Source organism: Moschus berezovskii, chromosome 6 (genome assembly GCF_049115385.1).
Source record: "Moschus berezovskii isolate FMDL1 chromosome 6, NW_MosBer_1.0, whole genome shotgun sequence".
NCBI lineage: Eukaryota > Metazoa > Chordata > Mammalia > Artiodactyla > Moschidae > Moschus > Moschus berezovskii.
The window spans coordinates 123,345,111-123,371,337 of NC_142465.1; the positions used below are offsets into that span (position 1 = coordinate 123,345,111).

At 66.6% G+C, this 26,227-nt stretch overlaps 2 protein-coding genes across 10 annotated transcripts; both read left to right on the plus strand.

Moving 5' to 3' along the window:
- Window positions 1–3,308: 3,308 nt before the first annotated feature.
- On the plus strand, window positions 3,309–11,494 carry PANX2 (pannexin 2). 2 transcript variants are annotated; one of them, XM_055394722.2, is made up of 3 exons: window positions 3,309–4,048; window positions 8,558–9,988; window positions 10,310–11,494. In XM_055394722.2, exons 1-3 carry the CDS (start codon window positions 3,823–3,825, stop codon window positions 10,654–10,656), a joined length of 2,004 nt encoding a protein of 667 aa, XP_055250697.1. In that variant the 5' UTR covers window positions 3,309–3,822; the 3' UTR covers window positions 10,657–11,494. The 2 variants fall into 2 exon arrangements, with proteins under 2 accessions (XP_055250697.1, XP_055250696.1); XM_055394721.2 differs by lacking the exon at window positions 3,309–4,048 and having other exon boundaries at window positions 8,047–9,988.
- A 2,732-nt stretch (window positions 11,495–14,226) lies between these two features.
- On the plus strand, window positions 14,227–21,487 carry TRABD (TraB domain containing). Of its 8 annotated transcripts, none has more exons than XM_055394724.2 (10): window positions 14,227–14,313; window positions 18,695–18,762; window positions 18,963–19,041; window positions 19,346–19,512; window positions 19,648–19,788; window positions 20,196–20,306; window positions 20,419–20,558; window positions 20,734–20,906; window positions 20,982–21,093; window positions 21,196–21,487. In XM_055394724.2, the coding sequence occupies exons 2-10, from the start codon at window positions 18,730–18,732 to the stop codon at window positions 21,371–21,373; spliced, it is 1,134 nt and encodes a 377-aa protein (XP_055250699.1). In that variant the 5' UTR covers window positions 14,227–14,313; window positions 18,695–18,729; the 3' UTR covers window positions 21,374–21,487. The 8 variants fall into 8 exon arrangements, with proteins under 8 accessions (XP_055250699.1, XP_088693716.1, XP_055250703.1 ...); XM_088837590.1 differs by having other exon boundaries at window positions 14,297–14,313; window positions 18,668–18,762; XM_055394728.2 differs by lacking the exon at window positions 14,227–14,313 and adding an exon at window positions 16,344–16,484.
- The last annotated feature ends 4,740 nt before the right edge of the window (window positions 21,488–26,227 follow it).

The window sequence follows — 26,227 nt, forward strand, 5'->3', positions numbered from 1 at the left end:
TTGCCGCCAAACCACAGGGTCAGCCTGCCCTTTGCTGTCGTATAGCCTGCCGTCAGCTTTCCCTCCTTACCGATGGAGCTTCAGCCTGGCATCCTCTGCCGGTGCAGTCCTGTCTCATCCAGGTTCAAAACCTGCTCTGGTAAATACACCCCTTCCAGTAATTTTTCAAAGCAGGTCAGGAAATTCCCAGCAGCTATCATATCTCAGCCCTGCCTCAGCACCCACTTTTATGTTGCGAAGGTTGACGCTGGCTCTAGCCTTGAACCTGTGAAGTCAGCCATGGCTGGCATTGAAGGATATACCCTCTGATTCTCTGCTGTGGGTCTTCTTCGGGTCTTCGTACAGGCTTTTAGCTCTCTCTCAAATCAGCGTTAAGCTGAGTGGGGCTGGACGCTGACGCTGGTCCTGCAGCCACACACTGAGAAGTTCCTCCGTGTCCTCCGTCGCTTTCCCCCGCCTCTGCAACGTCATGGCCAACGTCACGTGCACAGCAGACCTCCACCCGTCCGTGACCCTGCCCTTGCTCTTCAGAGCCGTGCCAAGGCTGAATGGGCCACAGTGCGAGAGCGAGCAGCGTTGGCCATCCTTTTGCTCCATTTTCAATTTCCACTTTTGTTTTCGTCAGTATTTCTCAGCGCTTCTTAGCAGTGCTAGCTCCATCACCACTGCGTTTGCTTCCCGACATCCTGCCTTGAAATAAAGATGCTGCACCACTGTGCTCTCTGCACAGCGCTGCTCAGTCAAGTGCACAAAAACACAACCCTTTGTAGGGGATGCACGCAGTGACAATGTACCCCAGACACGTGGACCAACGGGACTGCACTTGTGAGCACGCGTTCACAGCTTTGAAAGCTCACAACGCGGAGGCTCATATATACGGGACTTACAGCGGCTGCAGTGCATCGAGAGCATCGTTTGTCCTAATCTGTGAGACTGTGAGCCCGAACCTGGGAACCAGAACGTCCTCTGTGCTCTCAGACATCACAAATTTCCATAACAACAGGGAAGCAAAACTGACTCGGAAATGCACTATTAATAAGCCACTTGTCTTCATGGGAGAACACTTCTTAGGGCCAGAACGAGATAGCATTCAGAGTGACGCTTTTTCCTGTTTTTCATGAACTGATACAAGAACTGATAAAACATCACCTGAGCAGAGATGAGAACATTTTGCTGCAGCAACAGCCCTCAGTTTCCCAAAGTCTCATGTGTCAGAAGCCACGTGTTAATGTACTGGAGACAGAAATGACCACCCACTCCAGTGTTCTTGCCTGGGAAGTCCTGTGGGTAGAGGAGCCTGGCGGCCGTACCCATGGGGCCACAGAGCTGACAAGACCGAGTGCGCACACACAGTCAGCCCTGCGCTGTGCTCCATCGCGTCACTGCCGCTGACCCCGTGCGTCGTCAGCTCTGTGTGTGTGAGTGTCTCGGTGTCTAACGGTGTTGTGGGAAAGGGCAGTCTGCCCCCTGCAACGCTGTCCCGCCCCAGAGGCTGGGTTTAGGGAGGGTGGCCCCCCACTCTGGGCCGGATGGGCCTGGGGAGGGCGCAGCCCCTGTTATCCACCTCTGTCCAAGGGGGTACGGGTGGGAGCGTTCAGAGCCCCAGTCTGGGCATCACCTGCACACCCAGGCCTTCTGGGATGACAGCATCGGAGGGGCTGCTGCCACGCGGGTGCAGGCGTGGGGCCGCCGGCTCCAGCTGTGCCCTCTGTCCCACAGGAAGGCATGGGCCAACATTTCCAATGCACCCACTGGGTCCCGTCACTCACCCACTGTGCTCCAGCGGCGCCTCCGCCACGTGCCATGGCCACACGCCCACTCAGAGCCCATGAGGCCAGGGTTCGCTGCACCAGGCTGACTGTAACGTAAACCAGAGCGGCTTCCCTGGTGGCTCAGTGGTTGAGAATCTTCCTACCAATGCAGGGGACACAGGTTTGATCCCGGGTTCGGGAGGATCCCACATGCTGCGCGGCAAGTGAGCCCACACTCTAGAGCCTGAGCTCTGCAACTAGAAAAGCCACTGCAACTGGAAAGGACCCCCATGCAGCAATGAAGACCCAGTACAGACCTAAATAAATAAATAGGGTCCCTTTACAGTGGAGCTGCTAGGACGTGTCTAGGAAGGAGCTGCAGAGCCAACAAGACCTTGCAGGAGAGAGAGAAGATGATGTGCCCTGCTCACCAGCAGGGTGGCTTCGCTCAGCGTAGATTCCCACCTGCCCCACCCTGCAAAGTACATGGAAGAGGAGTGGCCATGACTACCTAAGTCGTCATGGGAAAAGGAGGGCACAGGGACCTGCCGACCTCTGGATCCTGCAGAGCCAGTCAGGGGAGTGTGCTGCTGTGGGGAAGGGCCAGCCCCTGACGCGGGAGGTGTCAGGCTTGGGGTGGGGGGTCGTTATTTGAACAGGCAGCCCAGCTCCCTCAGTGAGCAGCAAAGTAAAATGACTTGGAAGCCAGGGGCAGGCGTCATTTGGGAACACTGGTAAATCTAAAAGCACAGGCACATAGGAAAGGTTCTGTGTCTTGTGTCTCTCCTGCAAGGTTCTGTGTTTTCTTTGATTTTTAAAAGTGTGACGTCAAGGCTTGTACAGGATAAACCCCCTCTGAGCCTCTGGGCAGAGGGCAGGGAATTAGCTCACTGCAGCGCCCCACAATACTGGTGCTCACGACATGCTTGGGTGAATTACTGAATGAAGTGGAAACTCCAGCTGTGCTACATATTTTATTTTACAAAGACCACGCGTACATCCTCTTATAATGGCATGGGTTCCTGCCATGAACGAGTGAAGTGAAAAAGTGAGTCTCGCAGGCAGTGGGCATGGAGGTGCAGCCGGGCTCTGCCGGGAAGACCTAACGCAGGAGGGGTGCCTGAGGGTGGGTACCGCGGGGTCCGAGTGGAGGGGATGAAGGTCAGGAAGGTGGCAGGGACCGCGGAGCCTGTGCCCGGAGGCGGGTCTGGAGAATGCCTTTGACAGTGGCAAGGGGCCGGGGTGATAGGGAGCGGGGTGCCGGGCTGGAGAGGCCTTGAGGCCACGTGGAGGTGTCGCAAGGGGAAGGGGAAGGGGCCGCTCACCCGGGCCATGGGTCGGGGCGTGGGCGCCGGGGACGCCGGCTGCAGTGGAGGGGCCGCGAGGAGACGCCGCGTAGCGTCCACCTGCCCGCGCCCCGAGCGGGGAGCTGTGCCAGCCCCGTCCTCTGTGTCCGTGACACGCCGGGTGGGTGGGGGCCTAAGCGCCCACCGTGGCAGCCAGGCACCGGTAGCGAGCGGAGAGGGACTGCGGGTGGCGGGCTGCGAAGCCCTCTCCGCCGGTCCGGCGGCTCCCGGACGCGGGGCTGGACGAGGGGTGCCCGGGACGCCGCAGGGCTTCCCGCGCTCCCTCCGCGAGCGGCCGCCCCCGCGCCCGGGAGAGGGGAGCCGCCCCAGCCGCGCGGCCTTTCCCTCTTTCCCACCCTGCGGAGGCGGAGGGGCCCGTCATTGTTCACGCAGCTTCTTTCTTTTAAATATTTTTTGCTAAGTCATCGCCGGCGCCGCATCTGCGTGCGGTGGGTGGGGGGCGGAGCTACGCCGCGAGTCGCCTCAGGTAAACAGCCCCCTCCCCGCGGCGGGACCGCAGCCGCCGCCCGCCGCTCGGGGCGGGGGTCCCGCCGCCGCCCCCGCCGGAAGGACGCGCCGGGGCTGCAGCCGAGGCGGGGGCGGCGGCCCCTGCGCCTCCCGCAGCCCGCGCCGGCCCGGGCGTCCCGACCCCTGCCCGGGGGGCGGCGGCGGAGCGTCCCCCGCCCGCGCCGCGGGCCCCGCGCCCCGGAGCCCCCGCGCCCCCCATGCACCACCTCCTGGAGCCGTCCGCGGACATGGCGACGGCGCTGCTGGCCGGGGAGAAGCTGCGCGAGCTGATCCTGCCCGGCGCGCAGGACGACAAGGCGGGCGCGCTGGCCGCGCTGCTGCTGCAGCTCAAGCTGGAGCTGCCGTTTGACCGCGTGGTGACCATCGGCACCGTGCTCGTCCCCATCCTGCTGGTCACCCTGGTCTTCACCAAGAACTTCGCAGGTGAGGCCAGAGGCTAGTGGCGGAAAGGGCACGGGCCCTCTGCGGTCTCCCTCGCTGACCCAGCCGCCGCGGGCCTCCTCGCTGGGGCCCGCAGTGGGCGCGGTGCCCCGGCTCTCCCCGCAGAGCCCGTGCAGGTGCTGCGGGTCGCTGGCGCTACCTCCCCACGTCTCTCCTCGCTGCACTGACTTTACCTTCCCTTGGTTCACACGGGGTGGAGGGGCGCTGCGGTCTAGGCACCGAGGAGGCCTGGGGTCTGGCCTGGAAGAGGGGAGACCGGGAGGGGGAGTGGGCAGGGTCTGAGAGGAGGAGGAGTGGCCAGGTGGGGACCGGAACGGAGGCTGCACGTGATGAGGCCTGGGAACACCAGACACTGCTGCTGGGCGGGGTCCTGGGGCTGGGAGTGGAGTGAAGACCCTGCGAAGTGGGCGGATCCTTGTCCAGGCCTCAGGGATGCTGCGGCCACTGGGAACCTGGGTCGGTCTTGGGAAGAGGCCCACCAAGCAGGCAAGGCCTGGAGGAGCAGGCAGTGGGGGCAGTGGACCGCCCTGGCCTCAGCAGGAGGCTGAGCCTGTGAGGCTGATGTGGAGAGGAGAGGGCAGGGACCACGGTGGTGTGCGCGTGTCAAGCGGCCAAAGGCTCGGGTCCGCAGATGTGGGCCTGGTTGGACTCAGTGTCGGGGCGCTGAGGGCCTTCTGAAGAGAACTGACCCCAGGTGAGGCGGCGGCGGGGGGGCAGGTGTGGGGTCCTGGGGCCACCGTCCTCCCGGGGGGCCCACGGGGGTAGGTGGATGGGAGACTGGAGACAGGAGACAGCGCCCCCACCCAGGGTCTGGCTAGCAAGCGGTCTCAGGGTCCAGATGTCCAGGGAGGCCTCTGGGCACCCATCAGCCTGTGGCAGAGAGGGCCCTGGGGCAGCGAGGTGGAGCAGCTCTTCCTGAGGGAAGCAGACAGACAGCTTTCTCAAAGGCCTCTCCTTTAGGGGTCCCTGTTACCAGGGCGGACACTGTGCAGGCTGCCTCGTTGGGCCGGGCACACCAGCACCCATGTGCTCAGACACTCCGGTCACGCGCGACCTGTCCCCTCGGCACAGTCACCACCCTCTGCAGGGCCTGGGGGGGGGGTCCTGCCGCAGCCAGAAGGATCTTTGTGCCCCCCACCAGGGCCCAGCTGGACCAGGGGGACCTGGTGCCCAGACCCTCACTTGCTGCCCTGGCGTGTGGGGGTCCACCCTATCTGCCTGTTGGAGATTGGGCGAGTGCATGCTGGATGTCCGGCTCATGGTGAGGAGCCGGCCAGACGGGACCTCCCTGACACCAAGGCCTGTGCATGTCCCCCGGCGGGAGGGTGGCTGATGACGGGAAGACCCACATGGCTCCGTAGATGCCGCCCACCCTTTAGACCTGCTCTGTGACGGATGGAGGGGACAGCCAGGGGCATAGCCGAGCGAGAGGACCACGAGGAGGGGAGTGGAAGGGTTCCCAGGTTCTCCAGGGGCTTTTCCGATGGCTCCGTGGCCGAGAACCTGCCTGCCAGCGCAGGAGACACAGGATGCGGGGTGGATCCCTGGGTCTGGAAGATCTCCTGGAGGAGGGCATGGCAACCCACTCCAGTATGCTTGCCTGGAGAATCCCATGGACAGAGGGGCCTGGCGGGCTGCAGTCCATGGGGTCACAGAGAGTCGGACACGGCTGAGCACGCAGCACAGAGCAGGTTCTCCGGACGTCACGTGGGCCCTGGGCAGAGGGGACCAACACCTGCCTTCTCCTGCTGCTGCTAAGTCACTTCAGTCGTGTCCGACTCTGTGTGACCCCATAGATGGAAGCCCACCAGGCTCCCCCGTCCCTGGGATTCTCCAAGCAAGAACACTGGAGTGGGTTGCCATTTCCTTCTCCAATGTGTGAAAGTGAAAAGGGAAAGTGAAGTCGCTCAGTCGAGTCCGACCCTTAGCGACCCCACGGACTGCAGCCTACCAGGCCAGAAACAGCTGGCTCTGGGTTCACTGTGCTTCGCAGGTAGTGCATTTCTCACGATCTGAAGGTTTGTGACAACACTGTGTCAAGTCGTTTATCCAATAGCATTTGCTCAGTACACATCTGGGCTGCATCTTGGTAATGCTCACAGTACTTCAAATTCTTCATTATTAATGTACTTATTAAGGTGATCTTTGAGCAGTGATCTTTGATGTTACGATTGCAAAATGATTACGACTCAGTGAAGGCTCCGATGATGCACAGCATTTTTTAGCAATAAAGTGTTTCTAATTAAGATATGTACATTCCTTTTTAGACATGCATACAGTATGCAAATATAGACTACAGTGTAGTATAAACATTTTTACATGCACTGGGAAAAAGAAAAAGTGTGACTTGCTTTATCAAGGCATCTGGAGCCAAACCTGCAATGTCTCCGAGGTGCCCGCAGGTGGGCAGGGTCTCCAAGGGTACTAGGGCGCCCAGGGGCTGGGAGGACCCTGGCCACAGTGCCATCCTCCGGAACAGTGCCCTTCACGGGCTGGCTGTGTCTCTGGCCCCCGGCAGACAGCTGTGCAGACACTGCTGTGTCTGAGTGCAGTGCTCGGGCTCTGTGGCCCAGCAGCTACCGCACCCCCCGCCCCGGAGTCCAGCCCAGGCCCCGGGCCCCTGCAGGTTGAGTTGGGACATGTGGCCACTGCTCCTCCAGGGCAGGGTCACTGAGATGCGTGCATGCCACACATGATCTCTGCTGGGTGCAGTCTGCTTCGCAGGAGCGGGCGGGATGGGGAAGGCCAGAGATCGGGCGCTGGGCTGGGCCTCCCCTTAGCTGGAGCCCCCTCCCCTCCCTCCCACAGGCAGGGCTGGTGCCGGGCCTGAGAGGACCCGGGGTGGGGGCCCTGCCTCGGTGCACAGAGGGGCTTAGCTCCCCTGTGCCCGCAGCAGCACAGCCATGGGCGAGGTCTCCCTGTCCCTTGGGGCCTGGCCAGGGCCTGGACCGGGGGACCGCCCCCCAGGGTCCCTTTCCCCCAGCGGAGAGCATCTCCTGGCCTGGAGTTGGCTGTAAGGACAAAAGTAAGTGAATGAAATGCTATTTTCTCAAACGCGAGGGGGGCTCCTCTGCCTTTTCCATATTCTCGGAGCCTGACTCACCACCAGGCCCCAAATGTGTGTCCTCGTCGGGGGCCCTGGGCCGTGAGAGCCACACTTCCTGACCTGCCCGCACCCCCAGTGCCCCTCCTCAGCGCCACCACAAGCCTGCTCACCCGTGCCCCTCCTGCCCCCAGGCCCCTGACTCCTCAGCGCCCGCCAAGTGCAGTCTGAGGTCTGCATGCCCAGAACGAGCCTTGGGCCCCTGCTCTGGCGATGCTGAGGCCAGAGGCCTCCAGGATGCGGGAGGCTGAGCCAGGGTGGCGGTCACCTGAGGCTGCGGGTGTGAGAGGGAGGTGACCTCCGTGGCACATACGGGGTGTCTGTGCCCAGGGGCTAGCCGGCCCCTAGGCCCCTGCGAGGCACCAGCAGTGACCAGCTGCCTCCCAGTCACGGGCCGGCTTCGTGCAGCAGGCCTTGGGGTGGGGGGCCTGCACAGACGGGCGCGCTGGTCCCCACAGCTTCTGGTCTGCGTCTCCTGGGCTGAGAGGCTTAAGCTGGGGCAGAGGGGGACTGAGTGGCCCACCCCGGGGCTCTTCAGGTGAGGGGGAGGGTGCCCGCTGTGTTCAGGTTGGGGCACCCGCCTCCTGCTAGCAGGACGCTGCCCTCTAGGCTAGGGGCCCTGGGCGCCGGCACCTGCAGGAGGGCACACCCCGGATGGAGCCCAGCCTGACAGCACAGTGACCCTGCCTTCAGGGCCCAGACAACCCTGCCCTGAGGACGGTGCTGAGGCGGCCAAGCCCTGCCTTCTGGGAGACCTGGGCTGGGGGCCACGCCTCCCGCTGTGGTCTGCGCCTGTCCTCACCTGGGAAACAGTTCTTCCTGCGTTCGAGGCAGAGCTCTCACCCTCGCCTGTTGGGCAGACCCCGGGGTCTGGGTGATGACTCCTTCCTGTCCGATCCCTGGAGTGGTTCCCCTGCCCACCCAGCGTCCAGGGACCTCAGGCCCGCTCTTCCCCAGGACAGTGGGTTTTGGGGGAACACCCCCCACCTCTCACAGGCAGGCAGCGCCGCTTTCTCTTTTCTTCGTTCATGCCCCCGTAACCTCTGGCCAGGGGAGACTCGCCCAGGACACCTGCCCTTCTCAGGATGGGTGGTGGTGCCAGGGCCCAGGCCGTGTGGACTGCGACCCTGGCTCTGGACTCTGCCCTGTGTGCTGGGGAGTGGGGGTGGCACCTGGAGGGAGGCCTGAGGTTCCAAGTGCAGATCTCTGCCCCCCCAGGTGGGCAGGGCCGTACCTCCACCCCAAGGCAAAGCCGACTACGGTGTGTGGGGGCGGGAGGGGGTATAGGAGGAGACCACACAGGACACAGAAGAGACGGGGAAGGGGGCTCGGGCGCGGCAGACCGGGAGGGGTGCGATGCCCCAGCACCTTCTCCTCTCCGCCCCCAGAGGAGCCCATTTACTGCTACACGCCGCACAACTTCACCCGCGACCAGGCACTGTATGCCCGCGGCTACTGCTGGACGGAGCTGCGGGACGCGCTGCCCGGCGTGGACGCCAGCCTGTGGCCGTCGCTATTCGAGCACAAGCTGCTGCCCTACTCGCTGCTGGCCTTCGCGGCGATCATGTACGTGCCCGCGCTGGGCTGGGAGTTCCTGGCGTCCACTCGCCTCACCTCCGAGCTCAACTTCCTGCTGCAGGAAATTGACAACTGCTACCACCGGGCGGCCGAGGGCCGCGCGCCCAAGATCGAGAAGCAGATCCAGTCCAAGGGCCCGGGCATCACGGAGCGCGAGCGGCGCGAGATCATCGAGAACGCCGAGAAGGAGAAGAGTCCCGAGCAGAACCTGTTCGAGAAGTACCTGGAGCGCCGCGGCCGCAGCAACTTCCTGGCCAAGCTCTACCTGGCGCGGCACCTGCTCATCCTGCTGCTCAGCGTGGCGCCCATCTCCTACCTGTGCACCTACTACGCCACCCAGAAGCAGAACGAGTTCACCTGCGCGCTGGGCGCCGCCCCAGGGGGCGGCCCGGCCGTGCGCGTCACCTGCAAGCTGCCCTCGGTGCAGCTGCAGCGCATCGTGGCGGGCGTGGACGTCGTGCTCCTCTGCGCCATGAACCTCGTCATCCTGGTCAACCTCACGCACCTCTTCATCTTCCGCAAGAGCAACTTCGTCTTCGACAAGCTGCACAAGGTGGGCATCAAGACGCGCCGGCAGTGGCGCCGCTCCCAGTTCTGCGACATCAACATCCTGGCCATGTTCTGCAACGAGAACCGGGACCACATCAAGTCGCTCAACCGGCTGGACTTCATCACCAATGAGAGCGACCTCATGTACGACAACGTGGTGCGGCAGCTGCTGGCGGCGCTGGCGCAGTCCAACCACGACGCCACGCCCACCGTGCGCGACGCCGGCGTGCAGACCGTGGACCCCAGCGCCAACCCCGCCGAGCCCGACGGCGCGGCCGAGCCGCCCGTGGTCAAGCGGCCCCGCAAGAAGATGAAGTGGATTCCCAGCAGCAACCCGCTGCCCCAGCCCTTCAAGGAGCCACTGGCCATCATGCGCGTGGAGAACAGCAAGGCCGAGAAGCCCAAGCCCGTGCGCCGCAAGACGGCCACGGACACTCTGATCGCGCCGCTGCTGGACGCGGGCGCGCGCGCCGCGCACCACTACAAGGGCGGCGGGGCCGACGCGGGGCCCGCGACCGACAAGAAGCACGCCCGCCACTTCTCCCTGGACGTGCACCCCTACATCCTGGGCACCAAGAAGGCCAAGGCCGAGGCCGTGCCCGCTGCGCTGCCGGCCTCCCGGAGTCAGGAAGGCGGCTTCCTGTCCCAGACGGACGAGTGCGGGCTGGGCCTGACAGCGGCGCCCGCGGCAGGTAGGGGCCGGCAGGGCGGGGGCGGGGGGCCGTGAACGGGCTAAGGATTGAGCCATCCGGGTGGAAGCTGCGGCAGGCAGGGGAGCCAGCTGCGGGCGTGACCCCAGGGCCCCGGGAAGCAGCCACGATGAAGGGCTGGGGGACACACGGTGAGGTTGCTCAGCTCCTGGAGAAGGTTCTGGAAACGGGCGCCCCTGCTCCTGGGGCAGCCAGGGTCCGCCCAGGCAGGCCGCCGAGCTGGGGAGCTTCAGTGCTCCAGGAGGAGGGGGGCCGCAGGTGGGGAGGGGCCTGCAGACGCCCTCTGCTCTGGGCTGTTTGCAGACGCGCCGCTCCCAGAGGAGGAGGTCCTGTACTCAGCAGAGCCAGCCCGGGTTGTGCTGCCCCCCGGGGGCCCGTTTCACGTCTGCTCGCCGCCCCCCGCCGCCCCTGCCACGGCCCCTCTGTCGCCAGCTAGCCTGGGCAAGCCTGACCCCCTTGCCATCCTGAGCCGCAACGCCACCCACCCGCTGCTGCACATCAGCACCCTGTACGAGGCCCGGGAAGAGGAAGACGGGGCCCCCCGAGCCCCCCAGGACGTGGGCAGCCTCATCACCATCCCTCCGCCGCAGCAGATCCTCATCGCCACCTTCGATGAGCCCAGGACAGTAGTGAGTACCGTGGAGTTCTGAGGCCCGGGGCTGCCCGCGGGGCTGCATGACCGCGCCCCATGCGGAGGCGGCCTCGCTTTACCCGGCACTGCCCACGCGCCCCGGCCTCCCGCCCGCATGCCACGGGGCTCAGCACTTCTCCCCTCCCCGGCCCTCCGGATGGCATCGTCGGGGTGCTGCCTGGGTCCGGGGCTGGCCAGGACCCCATGGAGCCCCGCGCCCAAAGGCCCAGAGCTGCCCCCTCCCCCCAACATCAGGCGCTCAGCTGTGAGATGAAGAATTTATTTTTTTAGTTGATTCTGTTTGGGGCCTGGGATGCTGGCCTGTGAGGGGCCGGCAGGACGACTCAGGGGGGGCGCGAGGGTGGGGCTGCCCCTGCAGGGACGGCGCCCTGGTGGGAGGGGCCGGGGGCCCCCTCCAGTCAAAGGTCAACATGCACTTTCTCCTCATACCCCGACCACCTGTCCTTTATTTTACTATGGTTACTGTAACGGTACTGTATGCGAGTACATTTATTATCTGGCGGCTTCAGATGCCTTCAAATCAAAGGATGTCGTGCGTGTGACTGTGCAAGCGTGCGTCCAGAGAGCAAGGTGCCAGCGTGCCAGCGGGTGTGTGCGTGAGCCGGCAAGCGTGGAGCGTGTGAGTGAGTGGGCGTGGGGTGAGGCCGGTGAGGGCAGGAATCCAACGCAATAACCACGTCCCCTCCAGGCCACCAGCCCCCCCTGCCCCCCACCCGAGGGGCCCCAGCGGTCTGTGGGAGCCGCGGGCTGGCGTGGGCAGGGCTCCCTGTTACCTCAGCCACGGTGACATTGTGACAGTGTTAACAAGGTACCGAGCATATCAATAAAGATTATTCTGATACCCCTGAGTCCGAGTGCTCCGTCCTGCCAGAGGCCTGTGCTCCGGCTGGGGCTCCAGCTCCCTGCACAGGGTGGGGGTGCCGGGACGCGGGGCACTGGGAGATGCCCACCGCAGCTGAGCCAGGCCGTGTGGTCCTCGCCCGCAGCGGACACCCACGGCCTCCAGCTGGCACGCGTGCATCCTGGGCCTCTGGGTGAGTCCCCCACTCAGTGGAGACGGAGTGGCCCCCGGGAAGCCGATCCCCAGCAGATGCCTGAGGGCCGGGCTGCCAGGTGCCCCTGAGGCAACAGCGAGGGCTGGCGGGACTCAGGAGGGCTTCATGGAGGAGGCGCCCGTGTCGTGGGGACTTGGGGCAGAGGGGGCTTTCATGATGCAGGTGGGGGTGCGGCCAGTCCCACACGTGCACCAAATCATGAGCCTCCTAGGCCCTGGCAGGAGACCCTGGGGGTCTGAAGGCAGGTGGCTGGGGCAGCCGGGCCAGGAATCCCAGGGCTACACTGACGAGGGGGCTCGGCGGGGATTAGAGTGGGACCACCTGCTGCACCATGTGGAGGGCCGACACGAAGCCCCTGGGCAGGCCCTCTCTGGAGCGGCCCTCGCTGGGTACGCTGTGGATGATCTGTTGCCCAGGGGCGGCATCCTAATGGGTCTCCATCATCACTCGGGGACGGTGAGGCCCAAGATCAGGGGAGGCTGCCACTGCGCAGACAGCTCCCGAGAGGAGGGCCCCAGGGCTGGGCGTGGGGCAGGCGGGGGGACGTGTGGGCAGGGCCTTCCCTGGGGTCTCCACGGGGAGGGCGCATGTGAGGCAGGGTGGGGAGGCTCAGGACGGGCCGGTGTGAGTACTCTGGGGCCCTCGGGCAGGGGGCTGCCCCTGCTGCCAGGTGCCCGGCCCGGGGGATCCTGAGGGCGGCACCAGGACACACAGAGGCCCGAGCAGGACGGGCGCCGCGCTCTGGACGTCCTCCTGGCCTGGGAAGCTGTTGGCCGTCTCTAGGAACTGGCCAGCTCTGGGAGGGCCGGTGTCTCCAGGGTTAGCACGGCCCCAGACGGCAAATGGCAGGGTTCCCAGCCCTGCCCCAGAAAGCACTCGCCTGCACCTGCCGCTCTCCCCCACCCAGAATCCCAGGGCACGTGGCCCCTGCCCCTCAGGCTGGCACCATCTCCACGTGTCTGGGGACAGGACCCAAGAACCCACGCAGGCTGGGCCAGTCCCACAGGTCACGCAGCTCCGTGGTGATGGTGACCGCAGCACCGGGGCCAAGGTGCCCCCTACCTCCCCGGGAGATCGGCTGTGCCCACCCGGGAAACCAAGCCACCCTGACCTCAGGGTCCCCCCAACCCAGAGGGCTGGAGGGCAGCCCCTCCCCACCTGCTCACGCCCACGCAGGGCCTCGCTCAGAGCGGAGGCGTGCCAGCGCCCGTGGGTGTGCACTGGCTGGCGTGTACTCACGCCATGAGCACACCGGTCGAGGCAGGGCTGGGGCGCCCCGGCCTCTGAGCCCTGGGCTGTGTCTCTGGCAGGGCTGCTCTCCCCAGCCCCATCCCTGAGCCAAGGCTGGCAGGACGTTTCAGGCCCAATCTCCTCTAAGGCCTGGGCGTGTGAACTGATGGGTTGCCCTGGTTGGCTGGGGAACAGAGGGAGTCAGAGTCCCACTGAAGCCGACCTCCTCCTGCGGGGCCGGGGTTGCACCTCGGGGGAGTGGGCAGAGGACCCGCCATGGGAGCCGTCGGTCCATGACACACAGTCCATAGCCGCCTCCTTGCTCGTACCCTCCAGTTCTGGGCAGGGCATCTGGGGACACCCTCCCTCTCCCGGGAGAAGGGGCATCAGGAGAATCTGAGACTGCACCCCGGACAGCCAGGACTGGAGCCCGGCCCACATGGGTCACACCAGCCCAGCAGGGGCATCTCAGCCAGGCCGGCTCTCCAGCGGGGCAACGGCCTGGAGTGAAGGGCAGCGCTCCAGCTCTGCTGTGTGGGTGGCCAAGGCGGCGGGGCGGGCAGAGCCAATCTGTGCCCTGCCAACAGGACAGAGAGGTTGGGCCTGGGCTGTGGGCCAGAAGCCTGGAAGGTAAGGGTCAGCCCGGAGCCGCTCCTGACAGCTCAGCCTGCCGGCCGGTAGCCCACCCTGCTCAAAACTGGACGGGGCGTCTCAACTCAGAACGGGGGGGCCCGGGGCCCGCAGGGGTTCCTGGAGCTGACCAAGCAAGGCGGATGGGGCCGGCCTCACTGGGGGCTGCGCGACCCCCACCCTGTCCACCCTGCCCCCGCCAGCACCGCCCCGGACCCCACCCGCCAGGCCGAGGGGGCGCCCAGGCACCCGCACGGACGCGATCTGCGGTCTGGACTCTGCCCCTAGCGTTGCATTGATGGTTCTGTATCACAGCAGGCCGCACGAACACCCACTCCCTTTCACTGACCGGGCGCCGCGGCCAAAGAGTTTTGGGGCGCTTCGCGACGCCTCGCCAGTACGGCGGCAGGTCTGGGACTCGAACCCCCGTCCTGAGCGCCGCTCAGCCTCGGAGCCTGGCGCGGGAGGAGGGGCCGGGCGGTGCTTCACGCGCGCGGCCTCCTGGGAAGTGAAGTCCTCTCCCGGTCGCGCGCAGCCCCCCGGGAACTGTAGTTCGCAGGCGCGGGTCAGGCCCGCTGCAAGCGCAGGCAGGCGGAGCGTCGGACTACGCTTCCCGGCAAGCCGCGCGCCCCCGCCGCCCTCCCGGGCCCGTCTGGCCGCCCCGCCCCGCAGCCCCGGCCCGCCCCGTCCGGTGGGCGACGCGCCGCATGGAGGCCGGCTGAGGAGCGCCGCCCAGCCTGGTACGCCGCGCGGCTCGGTCCCGGGCGAGGGGCGCGCGGGGCCGCGGCGGCGGCGGCGGCGGGGCGGGCCGGGCCCAGTCAGCCCGCGGCGCGCGGCCCCGGGCGGGAGGGTCAGCGCCGGCCTCCGAGGGGCGCGCGGGCCGGGGGCCGGGGGCCGGGGCCGGGGGCGGGCCGGCGCTGCGGGCCGGGGCGGGGAGCGGCCTCGCAGGGGGCCCTGGGCCCTTCGCGGCGGCGCGGCCTCTGCCCTTCAGGCCGAGGCGTCGGGGCTGCCATACGGAGCCCAGACTCGGAGCGCGGCGCGCTCTGCTCAGCTCGACTCTGGGAGCAGCGTTACTGAGATGTAACTTACGTGCCGCCAAGTTCTCACATGCGTCTCTGTGGAAACTGTCCCGAGAAAGAAAGCCGAGGCTCACGGCGAGCAGCGAGGAAGTCCTCGGCGGACCTCGGGGGTCGGGCCCGCCGCATCCGGAGACGGGTGGCCTCCAGCTGGCGCCCTCCGGGCTCTCGGGGTCCCCCGGAGAGGAGGGTGTAAGGCCAGCGGCTCGCGGCGCCCCGTGAAGGCGGCCCTGTCTCCGGGCTCTCCCTGGCTGTCGTGCCCGCCCCCTCGTCCTGTGACTGGGAGGGAGCCCCCTGACCTTGGCGCCACTGGGCAGCCTTGCAGGATGGCGGTGATGCTGCGGTGTCAGGCCTCGGGCCAAACCGCCAGGAGAGGGCCCAGCGTGGTGGGCAGGAAGGCCCCCCCAGTGCCCCCACGGAGGTCAGCAGGGGAACTCCCACTGGGCAGTCTCCAGGTTCCAAGAGGGTTGGCCAGGTGTGCTAGGCCTCCAGCTCAGGTGTGACTTGACCCTTTACCCGTATCCTGACCTTTGCCACAGCCCCGTAAAACAGCCTGCCTGACCCGGGGGGTTTCCGGTGGCTTCAGAAGCGGGGGTGTAGGGGTGTAGCTTCAGGCCACACTCTGCTGCCTCCTGCTCAGTCGTTTTCCTCTGCAGCCTGTGGTCTGTCCAGTTTGGGATCCCTGACCTGAGCAGGCAGGCCTAGTGGGCTGGTTGGGAGCTGGTTTTTCTGGAAACTCCATCTGGCACTGGTCAGCTCTTGGCCAGTAAGGGGACGCCGGGCTGGGGTCTGGGAGGCGTTTCTGGCTTCCTGGTTTTTAGAGGCAGATGGGAGGGAATGACAGAATACCACCTACGGGGCTGAAGCAACAGTTTCCTCACAGTCCTGGGGACAAAATTCAAGACCAAGGTGCTGGCTGCCTTGGTTGCTGGGAGGAGCTCTTCCCGGCCCCAGAAAGCTGCCTTCTCGCCATGCCCTCCCAGACCAGCCCTGGCGGGGCTCTTCCCAGGAAGACTCTAGTCCTATCATGGGGCCCAGCCTCGTGACCTTACCTTATCTGAGTAAACTCCCGGAGCCCCCGCCTCCTAATTTCATCCCATTGGGCTCAGGGCTTCACAATATGAACTAGAGGGGACGCAGCCCAGTCCGTAGCAATGGGAACCTGGAGAGGAGACCAGCTCGCAGCGGCGCCGCCTGCTGTCCTTGGTCTGTGCTGTGCAGGGCACTCAGCAGGCTGTTTGCTGCGCTAACACCGCGTCCAGCAAGAGCACCCGACACGTTCCCTGGGGGCCCCCAACGCAGGCGGGGCCCTCCCTGCCTGTGAGCCGGTGGGTTCTCTGCTGAACCTGGTAAGGTGGGTCCTCTTGGGGGTCAGGGGCTGCCTGGCATTTGGAGTCTGTTTCCCCGGAAGTGTGTGGGTGGAGCCAGATCACGGTCACGCCCCTTCTGCGGAGGCTCCTCCTGAAGCCGGGCGGCTGGTCTTCCTGCCCCGGGGAAGGACGCCGACCTGCCATCTGAGCGCGGCACACCTTGTGCCCATCATGAGACGGCTGGGTGGCTGCTCGAACCACCGCGGCCCTGGAGGCCGGAGTTAAGCGTCTGGGCAGGTTGGGGGGGCCTGCCCGAGGCCACGCCGTGCCAGGTGGCGGTCTCAGAGCGGCCAGCCCTGTGGACGTCCCCCGCCGCGCGGTTGCTGACAGCCCAGCTGCCTGTTTGCCGGAGGACCGGCCTCGGGCCACCCAGCTCAGGAGGCCTCGCTGGGCCGTGCTTCCTGAGTCCAGCTCAGCAGTGACAGCTGTTGGGGTGTGGGGAGAGTACCTGGATCAGGCGGAAAGGTCTGCTTTGCGCCAGCTCCCCAAGGGCTCGGCGTTGGTGGCCGGGTTGCTGGGCGGAAGCCTGGCGCGGGCTCCCGGGGGCTGGGCACGGAGCCTGGGGTCTGCTGGGCTGGTCTGCCAGGACCTGTTGTCCAGAGATCCTGTGGCCAGAAACGCCACCTGCGGTGTGAGGAGGCCGAGGCCGGGCCCTTGCTCCCTTCCCGGCGACCGCGCGGTCAGCCCGGCTGTAAAGATCTGTGGGTGCATCACGGTGGGAGGAGGGTCGATGACCCTCTGAACTGGTTCTGGAGGGGTCTGCCGGGGGCCCTGACTGAGCTTCCAGGAAACCAGACACTGGGAAGTGAGAGAAGCAGAGATGCTCTCAGAATCGTGGGCTCTTGGCTCTTCCCCCCTGACGCCTCCCAGGCCAGGCACCCGCCCTAGTGCCCTGGTCCTGGGTCCAGGTGCTGTGGTTGTGGCCCAGCTGTCTGGTGGCTCACGGCCCGTCTGCCCCCAGGGACAGAGGGTAGGTGTGGGGGCCGACCAGACTGCGGGCCCCAGGCCCGGGGTGGGGGGGTGGGGCGGGACTGAGGCTCCCTGGCCTGCCTCCTGCCAGCTGTCACACAAGCTTCCTGGGACAGCACGGGCGCTTCCTGGAGAAGCTTCTCTGATCCTCTGGTGCCTCGTGAGAAAGGGACCAGGGGGCTCCCTGGCCAGCTCGGGAGCCTGAGAGGAGGGCGGGTCAAGCCAGACGCCCGCGGACGCAGCTTCCGGTTTCTGTTCCTGTGGGGCCTTTGGCCTGTGAAGCGGGCAGGAGGCAGCCCTGGGGCTGGTGAGGCGGGTGAGCCACCCTCCGTGGGGACGGGGTGCCCCAGCTGCTCCGGGTGGGGGGCACTCAGACCCCACACTGGTCCCCCTTCCCCTGCAGAGGCCCCCCGCTCTGCCTGCCACTCCTCGGTCGGGGCCTCACCCCGGGCCTGTCCGTCCCTCTCGGGACCCTTCCCCTGACATCATTCCCGGGAACCCCAGGCCAGGACGCCGGTGCTCCAAGCGGGGCTGGGAATGGAGCCCGGGTAAGAGTTGGGCCCAGGGTCACAGGGTACAAGGAGGAGGAACTTGACCTGGTGTCATGTTTATTTGAGCGCCTGTATTTCCTCTTTGTTGTGGACCTGGAGCTGACGGGCCTCGGGATGTCCTGCTGCCTACGTGGGCCTCCCAGGCGCACCCTGCGGGTCACATGTGATCGCGTAGACGCAAGAGCCCACGACAGTGCCAAGCTGAAACCAGATCAGAGTTGTTCCCCGCGTGACGGTCCTGTCACCTGTCAGACTCTCCATTGGGCTCAGCCTGTGGGTGCCCCGCAGGACCCCAGCTCTAAACTCAGCTGGAACCTAGGCTCTTTCAGTTTCTGGTTTGTTTCCAGTGGCACCTTGGGAGGTCCAGGTGAAGGCTGTGTGGCAGACACTACTTCTGTCCTCAGTTCGGGGGGACAGAATGCCACATCCCAGCCCCTGACACCCCACCCACCCCATTCCTGATACCCCATGCTGTCCCTAACACCCCAACACCCTACCCTGTCCCTGATGCCCCCACCAGCCCCTGACACCCCCACCCTGCCCCCGACCCCCAACACCCTCACTCTGCCCCCCAACACCCCCGCCCCGCCCCTGACACCCCCACCACGCCCCCTGACCCTCCCCGACCCCCAGTGTCATCGGGTGAGAACACCCTCCCTGGGCTCCAGCCCCCAGCTGCCCTCTGGTAGGAGCAGTGCAGAGGCTCACGGACAACCTGAGGGACTTGGTTTCTCCATCAGCTTCTTAGAAGGAGGCTGGATTCCTCCCGCGTCTGTGCTCACACCCATGCCAACACTGCTGGGACGCATGCGTCACTGCCTGTCAGAACAGGGCTGCGGCCACGCAGCCTTCCGCACTGGCTCAACACAAGACTCCCTCCCGCCGCTTGGTGTCATCTTTTTAGGGAATTTATAAATCGTGTTTTTGTTCCGAAGTCAAAATGGAAGCACCCGGGTCTGGCCAACTCCCACATGGGGTGTCCCCTTGCTGGGCAAGCGGAGCGGAGCTGCCCTAGAGTCCCTGCTTTGCACCCAGCTCCGTGCCTGGGGCCCAGGGTGTGCCCATGGGTCATTCCAGACGCCAGAGCCCCTAGCACACTGAGCCCCGTGCCCGGCCCCGGGTCCCCAGGTGAGGACGCGGCCCCTGTTTCCTCAGGCTTCACCCGTTGGTGCCAGAGCCGCTACCCAGCCATGGAGGAGCCGGAGGAGCAGCCGCCCCGAGAGGTCAGAGGCCGGGTGGTGGGTATGGGGGCTCCTGGGGTCACGCCGGCTCCTGTGTCCAGAGGCGCCTCACCGGTTTTCCTGCCGTGTTGCTGGGTACCTGAGGGCCGCACCGGGTGCCATCGGGAGCGTGTCATGGGCACATGGCCCGCGGTCCCACAGCCCCAGGGGCAGCACAGCCTCAGCTCCTCCTCTCTCTGCAGGCCGACATGGAGCCCGTCCTGACTTCAGGGGCCTCGGAGGTGGTGCCCAGGGTGTTCCCCGGAGACCCTCAGAACCTGTGTACGTGCTCCCTGGGGTCCCCGTGGGGTGGGGCTCGGGCGAGGTCATGGTGAGCCAGGGCCCTGACCCACCCTGGGGTGTTGGGGGCACTTGAGTGGGAGCCCCTCCCCTCCTTGAGTTGGGAGGCCGGGGGGCTTCAGAGTCCCCCTGAAGCCCATGGGCCCTGCTGCAGCCTCTCCTGGGCCTCTCAGCAGCCTGGGGCTCCTACCGGTACTCTCGTCCTGGTGGGCGAGGACCAGCGGCTCCGGACCGGGAGGGCCCCGTGCGGGCGGGCGTCCCTGAGCTGGGGCTCGCTGTCGTGCAGCCGACGCCGACGCCTTCAGCCTGCTGCTGGAGATGAAGCTGAAGAGACGGCGAGAGCGGCCCGACCTGCCGCGCACGGTGACTGAGCTGGTGGCCGAGGACGGGAGCCGCGTGTACGTGGTGGGCACAGCCCACTTCAGCGACGACAGCAAGCGGGACGTGGCGAAGGTGAGGCCGCGGGGCAGGCGGACTGCCGCCGCTCCACGTGCTGAGCTGTGTGCGCTGCGGCCGAGCCGGGGGTGGGGTCGCCGCAGCGGGCGCGTCTGGGGCGGGCGGGCCCCTGAGCCAGCCTGTCCGCCACAGACCATCCGGGAGGTGCAGCCCGACGTAGTGGTGGTGGAGCTGTGCCAGTACCGCGTGTCCATGCTGAAGATGGACGAGCGCACGCTGCTGCGAGAGGCCAAGGAGATCAGCCTGGAGAAGCTGCAGCAGGCCGTCAGGCAGGTGCGGCCGTCGGGCGGGCCGGGCCCGGGGCTCTGCCCGAGGGGCCGCAGGAGAGCTGGCTGGCCTCCAGCCCCGAGGCGGGGGCTGCTTCGGCCCCGGGGGCCCCGAGGGTGCTGGCAGGTCACATGGGTGGGGAGGGGGCTTCAGTGTGTCCTGGGGCCCGAAGCCGAGACCGCCACTGCGTGTCCTTCCCCAGGGACACAGCACCAAGGGAGATGTGGGCAGGGGAGTTGGGTCTGGCCTGGAGGGCTGAGGGCAGGGATCTCCGTGGGGCCGCGGGTAGGCCGCCGGCCTGAGCCTGTGTGGTGGACACGCCCACCGGCGGCCTGCGGGAGGCCCGCCCCGCCCAGCACCAGCGGCTCCGTGCGTGGCTGACACGCCCCCCGCCCCCCACCCCCCCCCCGCAGAACGGCGTAGCGTCGGGACTGATGCAGATGCTCCTGCTGAAGGTGTCCGCCCACATCACCGAGCAGTTGGGCGTGGCCCCCGGCGGCGAATTCAGGGAGGCCTTCAAGGAGGTGAGCCAGGGCCCGACGGAGGCGGGGACTCGGGAGCCGGAGGCGGGGACTCGGGAGCCGCCCCGAGGCCTGGGGTCCCCCACCAACACCCCAACACCCCGCCTCCACCCAGGCCAGCAGGGTGCCCTTCTGCAAGTTCCACCTGGGCGACCGGCCCATCCCCGTCACCTTCAAGCGGGCCATCGCCGCCCTCTCCTTCTGGCAGAAGATCAAGCTGGCCTGGGGCCTGTGCTTCCTGTCGGACCCGATCAGGTAGGTCTGCTCAGCCTCCCGACAAGGGAGGCTGCCAACGGCCGGATGAAACCCTAACCCGCCGTAAGGCCTGCTCCCCAAGTTCGCGGGCGGGGCCTCCCCTCCTCGCACGGGGTCCCGGTGGCGGGGATTCCCGTCCTGGGCCCACCGCCCCAGCTCTGGCCGCCTCCCCCAGCAAGGACGACGTGGAGCGCTGCAAGCAGAAGGACCTGCTGGAGCAGATGATGGCAGAGATGGTGGGCGAGTTCCCAGACCTGCACCGCGCTATCGTGTCCGAGCGCGACGTCTACCTGACCTACATGTTGCGCCAGGCCGCCCGCCGCCTGGAGCTGCCGCGCGCATCCGACGGTGAGCACTGCGCCGCGGGTGCGGGGCCCTGCGGGGGACGGGGGTGCCTGGGTGCTCATGCATCTCCCACCCCAGCCGAGCCCAGGAAGTGCGTCCCCTCTGTGGTGGTGGGCGTCGTGGGCATGGGCCACGTCCCCGGCATCGAGAAAAACTGGACCACCGACCTCAACATCCAGGAGATCATGACGTGAGTGCTGCGCCTCCTCCCCCCACCCCCACCTCCGCGCCCCCTACAGAGCCGGGCTGGTGACTGGGACTGCAGCCAGCCCAGCCCGCCCTCCCTCCCCAGTGTGCCCCCGCCGTCCGCCTCAGGCAGAGTGTCCCGCCTGGCCGTGAAGGCCGCCGCCCTGGGCCTCCTGGGCTACGGCCTCTACTGGACGGGGCGCCGCGCCGCCAGCCTGCTCCTGGCCCTTCCCGCCACCCGGCACTGTCTGCAGAGGCTCTCCGACGCCTGGCCGCACAAGTAGCAGGACAGACCGAGCCAGCGCGTCCATGCGGAAGGCAGCCCTGCGGGGGTCCCGGCCCAGCCTCGCCTGCCCGCCCCCAGCCCGCCCAAATAAAAGAATTGGTTCACTGTCTGAGCTCGGGCTTCCCCGCAGCCCCTCCGCACCCCGCTGTGGGCTGTTAAGAGGCTCAGGGGCAGGACAAGCTGCTGGGCAGGGGCCGGGGCTCGGGAGTCTGACCAGCCCTTTCCTCTCTGTGCCTTCTCTCCAAGGTGGGCGGCAGGGGTGTCTCGCAGGGGGTCGGGCCACTCCCTGGGGCGGGCTGCAGCCGTGCAGCCTTGGGGTGTCCCCTGGGGGCGGCTCGGCCAGGCTCAGGCCCCCAGGAAGCGCCAGCAGCAGCTCTGCCTGCAGAGATTGTGTGTTTTGGGCTTTTAAAAATGCCTGAAACTTTCTTACTCAGGTAATTTTAACTTAAACTGAAGCAAATGTCAGGAAATACTAGCCTTAAACCTGGTTGGGACAGAGGACGTCTTTTTCTTGAGTCTCAGTCCTGGAAAGATGAGCTCCGCGCCCGCCTCCGGCTGCTGGGGGCCCAGGACTCCGCCCTTCCGGGTGGCTGACCCTGGTTCCTGTGCGGCTGGTGGAGGGACCTGGGGCCGCCCTTGCCCTCTGGACAGACGGTGGCTGCCAGCAGGGTGTCCACCTTGCACGGGACCCAGCCTGGGTGCAGTCGGACCCCACACAGCACTTGCCCCATCGTCGCCTGTCTGCGGGTCTCCTGGTCTCCTGTCGGCGCAGCGTCTGGGGCCCACGGCCACGTCTGAGTCTGTGTGTGCTGACTCAGTGTCCAGATGGGGTGAAATCCACACCACGGGCTGGACCAGGCTGTTGTCATTCATGTGCTCGTACACCCGTCCCTTAGAAACTGAAATAAAATCTAATTTTGGAAGCCGTCTCGTGTGGGAAGGGGGCTCCAGTGACTGGCGGGTCAGGGAGGCGCCAGCGTGCTGGTGGCTCCCAACTGCCCCCCACCGTGGGGCCATGCCCTCACCCTGCAGCCCACCCTGCAGTGCCACCCAGCCCAGCTCAGCCCATCCAGGAGGAGGTGGGCCGGGACCTGCAGCTCAGATCTGCCCAGAAAGCCCAGAGCGGAGAGGAAACTCCCCCCGGAACATGTGCTCAGCTACCCCACCCGGGTCTCCTCTGTGCTCCTCTGCCCCAGGCCAGCTCAGAGGGGCAGCGTTGAAGGCCCAAAACAGTGGCCGGTGGGCATAGTGAGCTGGGCATCCCCCAGGGCTACTGGGCCTCCCCCTGCCAAGGGTCTTCTCTCCACTGGTGCAGGCAGTGGGGCTGGGACCTCCAAGGCCTGGCTGGGCATGGGGAGCAGGAGGGGCCGAGTGGACACTGACCCTTCACCCCACAAGTCTGCACCCTGTAGGCCTCTCGCTGCCCATGAGGACCCTGCGGGGTCCCTGCCCTGAGCAGCCTGGGGAGGGGCAGACAGGGACCAGGCTCCTCCAGCCCCAAGTTGGGGGGCAGCTGGGCAGGGGAGGAGGGCAGGAAAGCCAAGGCAGGAGGGTGAGGGCCGCGTGGGACCCACCGGGGCAGCGGTGACCACGGCAGTGGGAGGAACCCAGGGCGGGGGCAGCCTCTTCCGGAGGAGGAGGCCTGAGGGTGAAGGCACACGGACCAGGTCGTGAGTTGCCTGCTGGGTCACCCGCAGGCCCTTCTTGGACCCTGGTCCCCTGAGAGCTCTGAGCCCTTCTGGCCGCGGCTCTCCGGGAGGGGCTGCTCTCAGATCCCGGCGGGGAATCCTGGACCCAGTGGCGCATGTGCCAGCCGGCACCCCCTTCCAGGAAGCAGCTGGCAGCCTGGGGGTGTAGAGAGAGTTTGTGTGTCACGGTAAGAACAAGAGATGTCACCGCCGGAGTTTGGGAGGGAAGACCGGGGCCAGGCACCCCTGCCCAGAGACCACCCTCAGGCGCCAGCTCCTGGGCGGGGAAGGCTCTGAGCCTTGGCTCCAGGCAGGAAAGGCGAGGAGATGAACCACAACTCCAGACACAAGGTATAAAATAAGCCAAGCCTGAGGCCTGGAGTGTTACTTTGAATCTTCACCCTGGGAATTTGAATGTATCCCAGTGCAAGTTTGTATTACGTTGGCAAGCAGAAAAGCAACAAGGTTTCATTTTTCAAATATATGACAAGCACCTGGAGGAGAGTAGACTGCCCAGATTTCTGGAGAGGGGCCTGTGCGCCCACCTAGGTGCTCAGCACAGGAGGTGCTGGCATCCTTGCCCCAACCCAGCTCCTCTGTGAGGGGGGCACGGCCAGTGGAGACTGGAGTGGGGTGGCCGCTGGACTCTGAGAGGCGCCGGCAGAACTAGAGACTGGGCCCCAGGACCTCATCGGAGAACACAGGGCAGGGGTGGCCGGTGCAGCAGGCCTGAGCCTGGGGCCCCCCACAGGTGACCCCTGAGCCTGGGACCCCCCCAACGGGTGACCCCTGAGCCTGGGACCCCCCACAGGTGACCCCTGAGCGTGGGACCCCCCCACAGGTGACCCCTGAGCCTGGGACCCCCCACAGGTGACCCCTGAGCCTGGGACCCCCCCAACGGGTGCCCCCTGGCTAGGGCCAGAGTACACATGGGGCCTGGCCTCCCAGCCCGGCCTGTGCACCACGCTACTGGCGGACCTGCTGGACAGGGACAGTCACACGCTGCAGGCCCGCTGCGACAACAACCGTGTGGACCTCCTGGACCAGTTTTACTGGCTGCCCCTCGGCCTGTCATTGGCCGCAGGTGAGTGCCTGGGGGGCTGGGGGCTCTGACACCCTCCCTGCTCACAAACGCCCCATTTTGCTGACATGCTTTCCTGGCTGGGGGCTGGGGAGAAGGCTGAGGCCCCAGAGACCCAACTTCTTGGCCTACCGCTGCCAGCCTGAGCGCTCTGGGAAAGCATGGTGCTCCCAGGGGTCTGGGAGCCCAGGGAGCCAGGTCCATGATGGGGGTGCAGTCAGGGCCACACAGGGGCACAACAACGGGGGGCTGTGCATGCGGACCGGGGCCCACAGGCCTAGGCGGGCCCGGTCTCACTCAGGGCGCCTGCCTGTCAGCCGAGTTTCCACAGAGACGGGCCAGGAAGGGGCCTGCTCAGCCCCACACAGCAAGGCTCGTGGACCTGCCTGTACAGGACAGACTAGGAAGGTCCAGAGGCCAGGCTGCCAAACGGGGAGGCAGAGTCAAGGCTGCAGGGTGGGGAAGGCCACTGCCGCTCCCAGGTTGACCTGCTGGGGCCACTGGAACCAACCAGATGTTCCCTCTTCTGTGCCCAGCAGGACACAGAGCCTGGCACCCACAGGCTCTCAAAACCCAGCCCCCCAGGTTCCAGAGTGTGGGGAGGGCAAGGGCCGAGGGTGGGAGCTGGAGGCGGGTCAGGAAGAGGGGACACTCAGGCTGGTCTCTTAGGCAGTTAGGAAGGAGGCTGGGCACGGAGGACAGGTGAGAAGGCCCCAGGTGGGCCCAGAGGGAAGGGAAGCTGTCGGGCTGCAGGAGGCGGCTCTGGGTGCCGAGCACCGCCAGACCCTCACCGCTTTGTCCCCTGGGAGCACCACCCCCACCCCAGGCAGATGGTAGCATCCTTGCTCCTCACGGGGAGGAGGTCCGGAGCTGGAGGGGGCGGAGCCGGCGGGGCCGAGCGGGGTCACACGAGGTCTGGGAGCCGCGCCGTGGTCCCAGGCGGAAGTTCCGGGTGGCCCCCCATGTTAGATGTGGATCGGGGCTGCTCTGTCCAGGAGGACGCTCAGGAGTTTATCCACGTCTCAGGTTTTGCTCTGAGCCTGGGTGGGTGGGGGCTTGGGAACCCCTCCGAGGACCACCCTCTCCAGGCAGGCATCAGCGGGTCACCTAGGGACCCCACAAGGTTCTTCTGAACTGGACCCCGGAGTCACTCTGCACACTGACCCCAACTCCTCACCTGGGGCGGGCCCTTCGAGGCCAGGCTTGGCCCTCCCCACCCCGCGCCCGCCCCAGACTCCTGGGCATCCACGGGGTGGGGGTGGCTCTGGGGGAACTGCGGCCCGGATCAGCACAGCTGCTGCCCTCCCAGAGCGTGGTGAGGAGAAAGACACACGAGAAACAGGAGTGAGAGCCTGCTTATTTCAGAGAAGCTCAAGGAAAAGCACGGGGTGACCGGAGGGAGGCTGGACAGGCAAGCGGAGGGACGGAGGGCGGAGGAGCAGCGGGACAGCGGGGCGCCGGCTCTAGGCCGGGGAAGGGCAGTGGGAGGGGAGGCGCTCGGCAGGAGGAGGAGAGGCGCCGGCCCGCCGGAGGAGGAAGCGGCCGCGCCCCCGGCTTCGGCTTCACCCCGGGGCCTTCCTGGCCCGAAACTGCCCCCTGACTTCCGGCCCCGCCGCCGTCTTTCCCCCCTGTCCTGTGGGCGCTGGGCAAAGGACAGTCAAGGGCCAGACCCCAACAAAGCTGGTCCTGCTTCACGCGGAACTGGGGGCGCGCCCCGAGGGGCCCCTGGGGCCGTCACTCGGCACGGTCACCGGCCCGGAGCGCTCAGTCCGGACGAGCCGGAGCCCCCCAGGGCGGACCTCCAGGACCTGCCGCTATGGCGCGGAGCCGTCCCCGCCGCGCGCTCCCCCCGGGTTCGGCCGGGGCCTCGCGGTCCCCCAGGCAGGACCTGGAAAGGAGGCGGGCGGACGGCGCGAACAGTCAGAGCCAGGCTTCCGCGGGCGTCCGGTTCGGCTCAGGCGTGTACGACTCTGCAGCTCCACGGACTGCAGCACCCCTGTCAGTCAGGCGCTGCCCGGGGAACCGGGAGGCGAGCCCGGGGCGGGACTTCCTGTCGGGGCGGCGGGGCTTCCGGGGCAGCGGG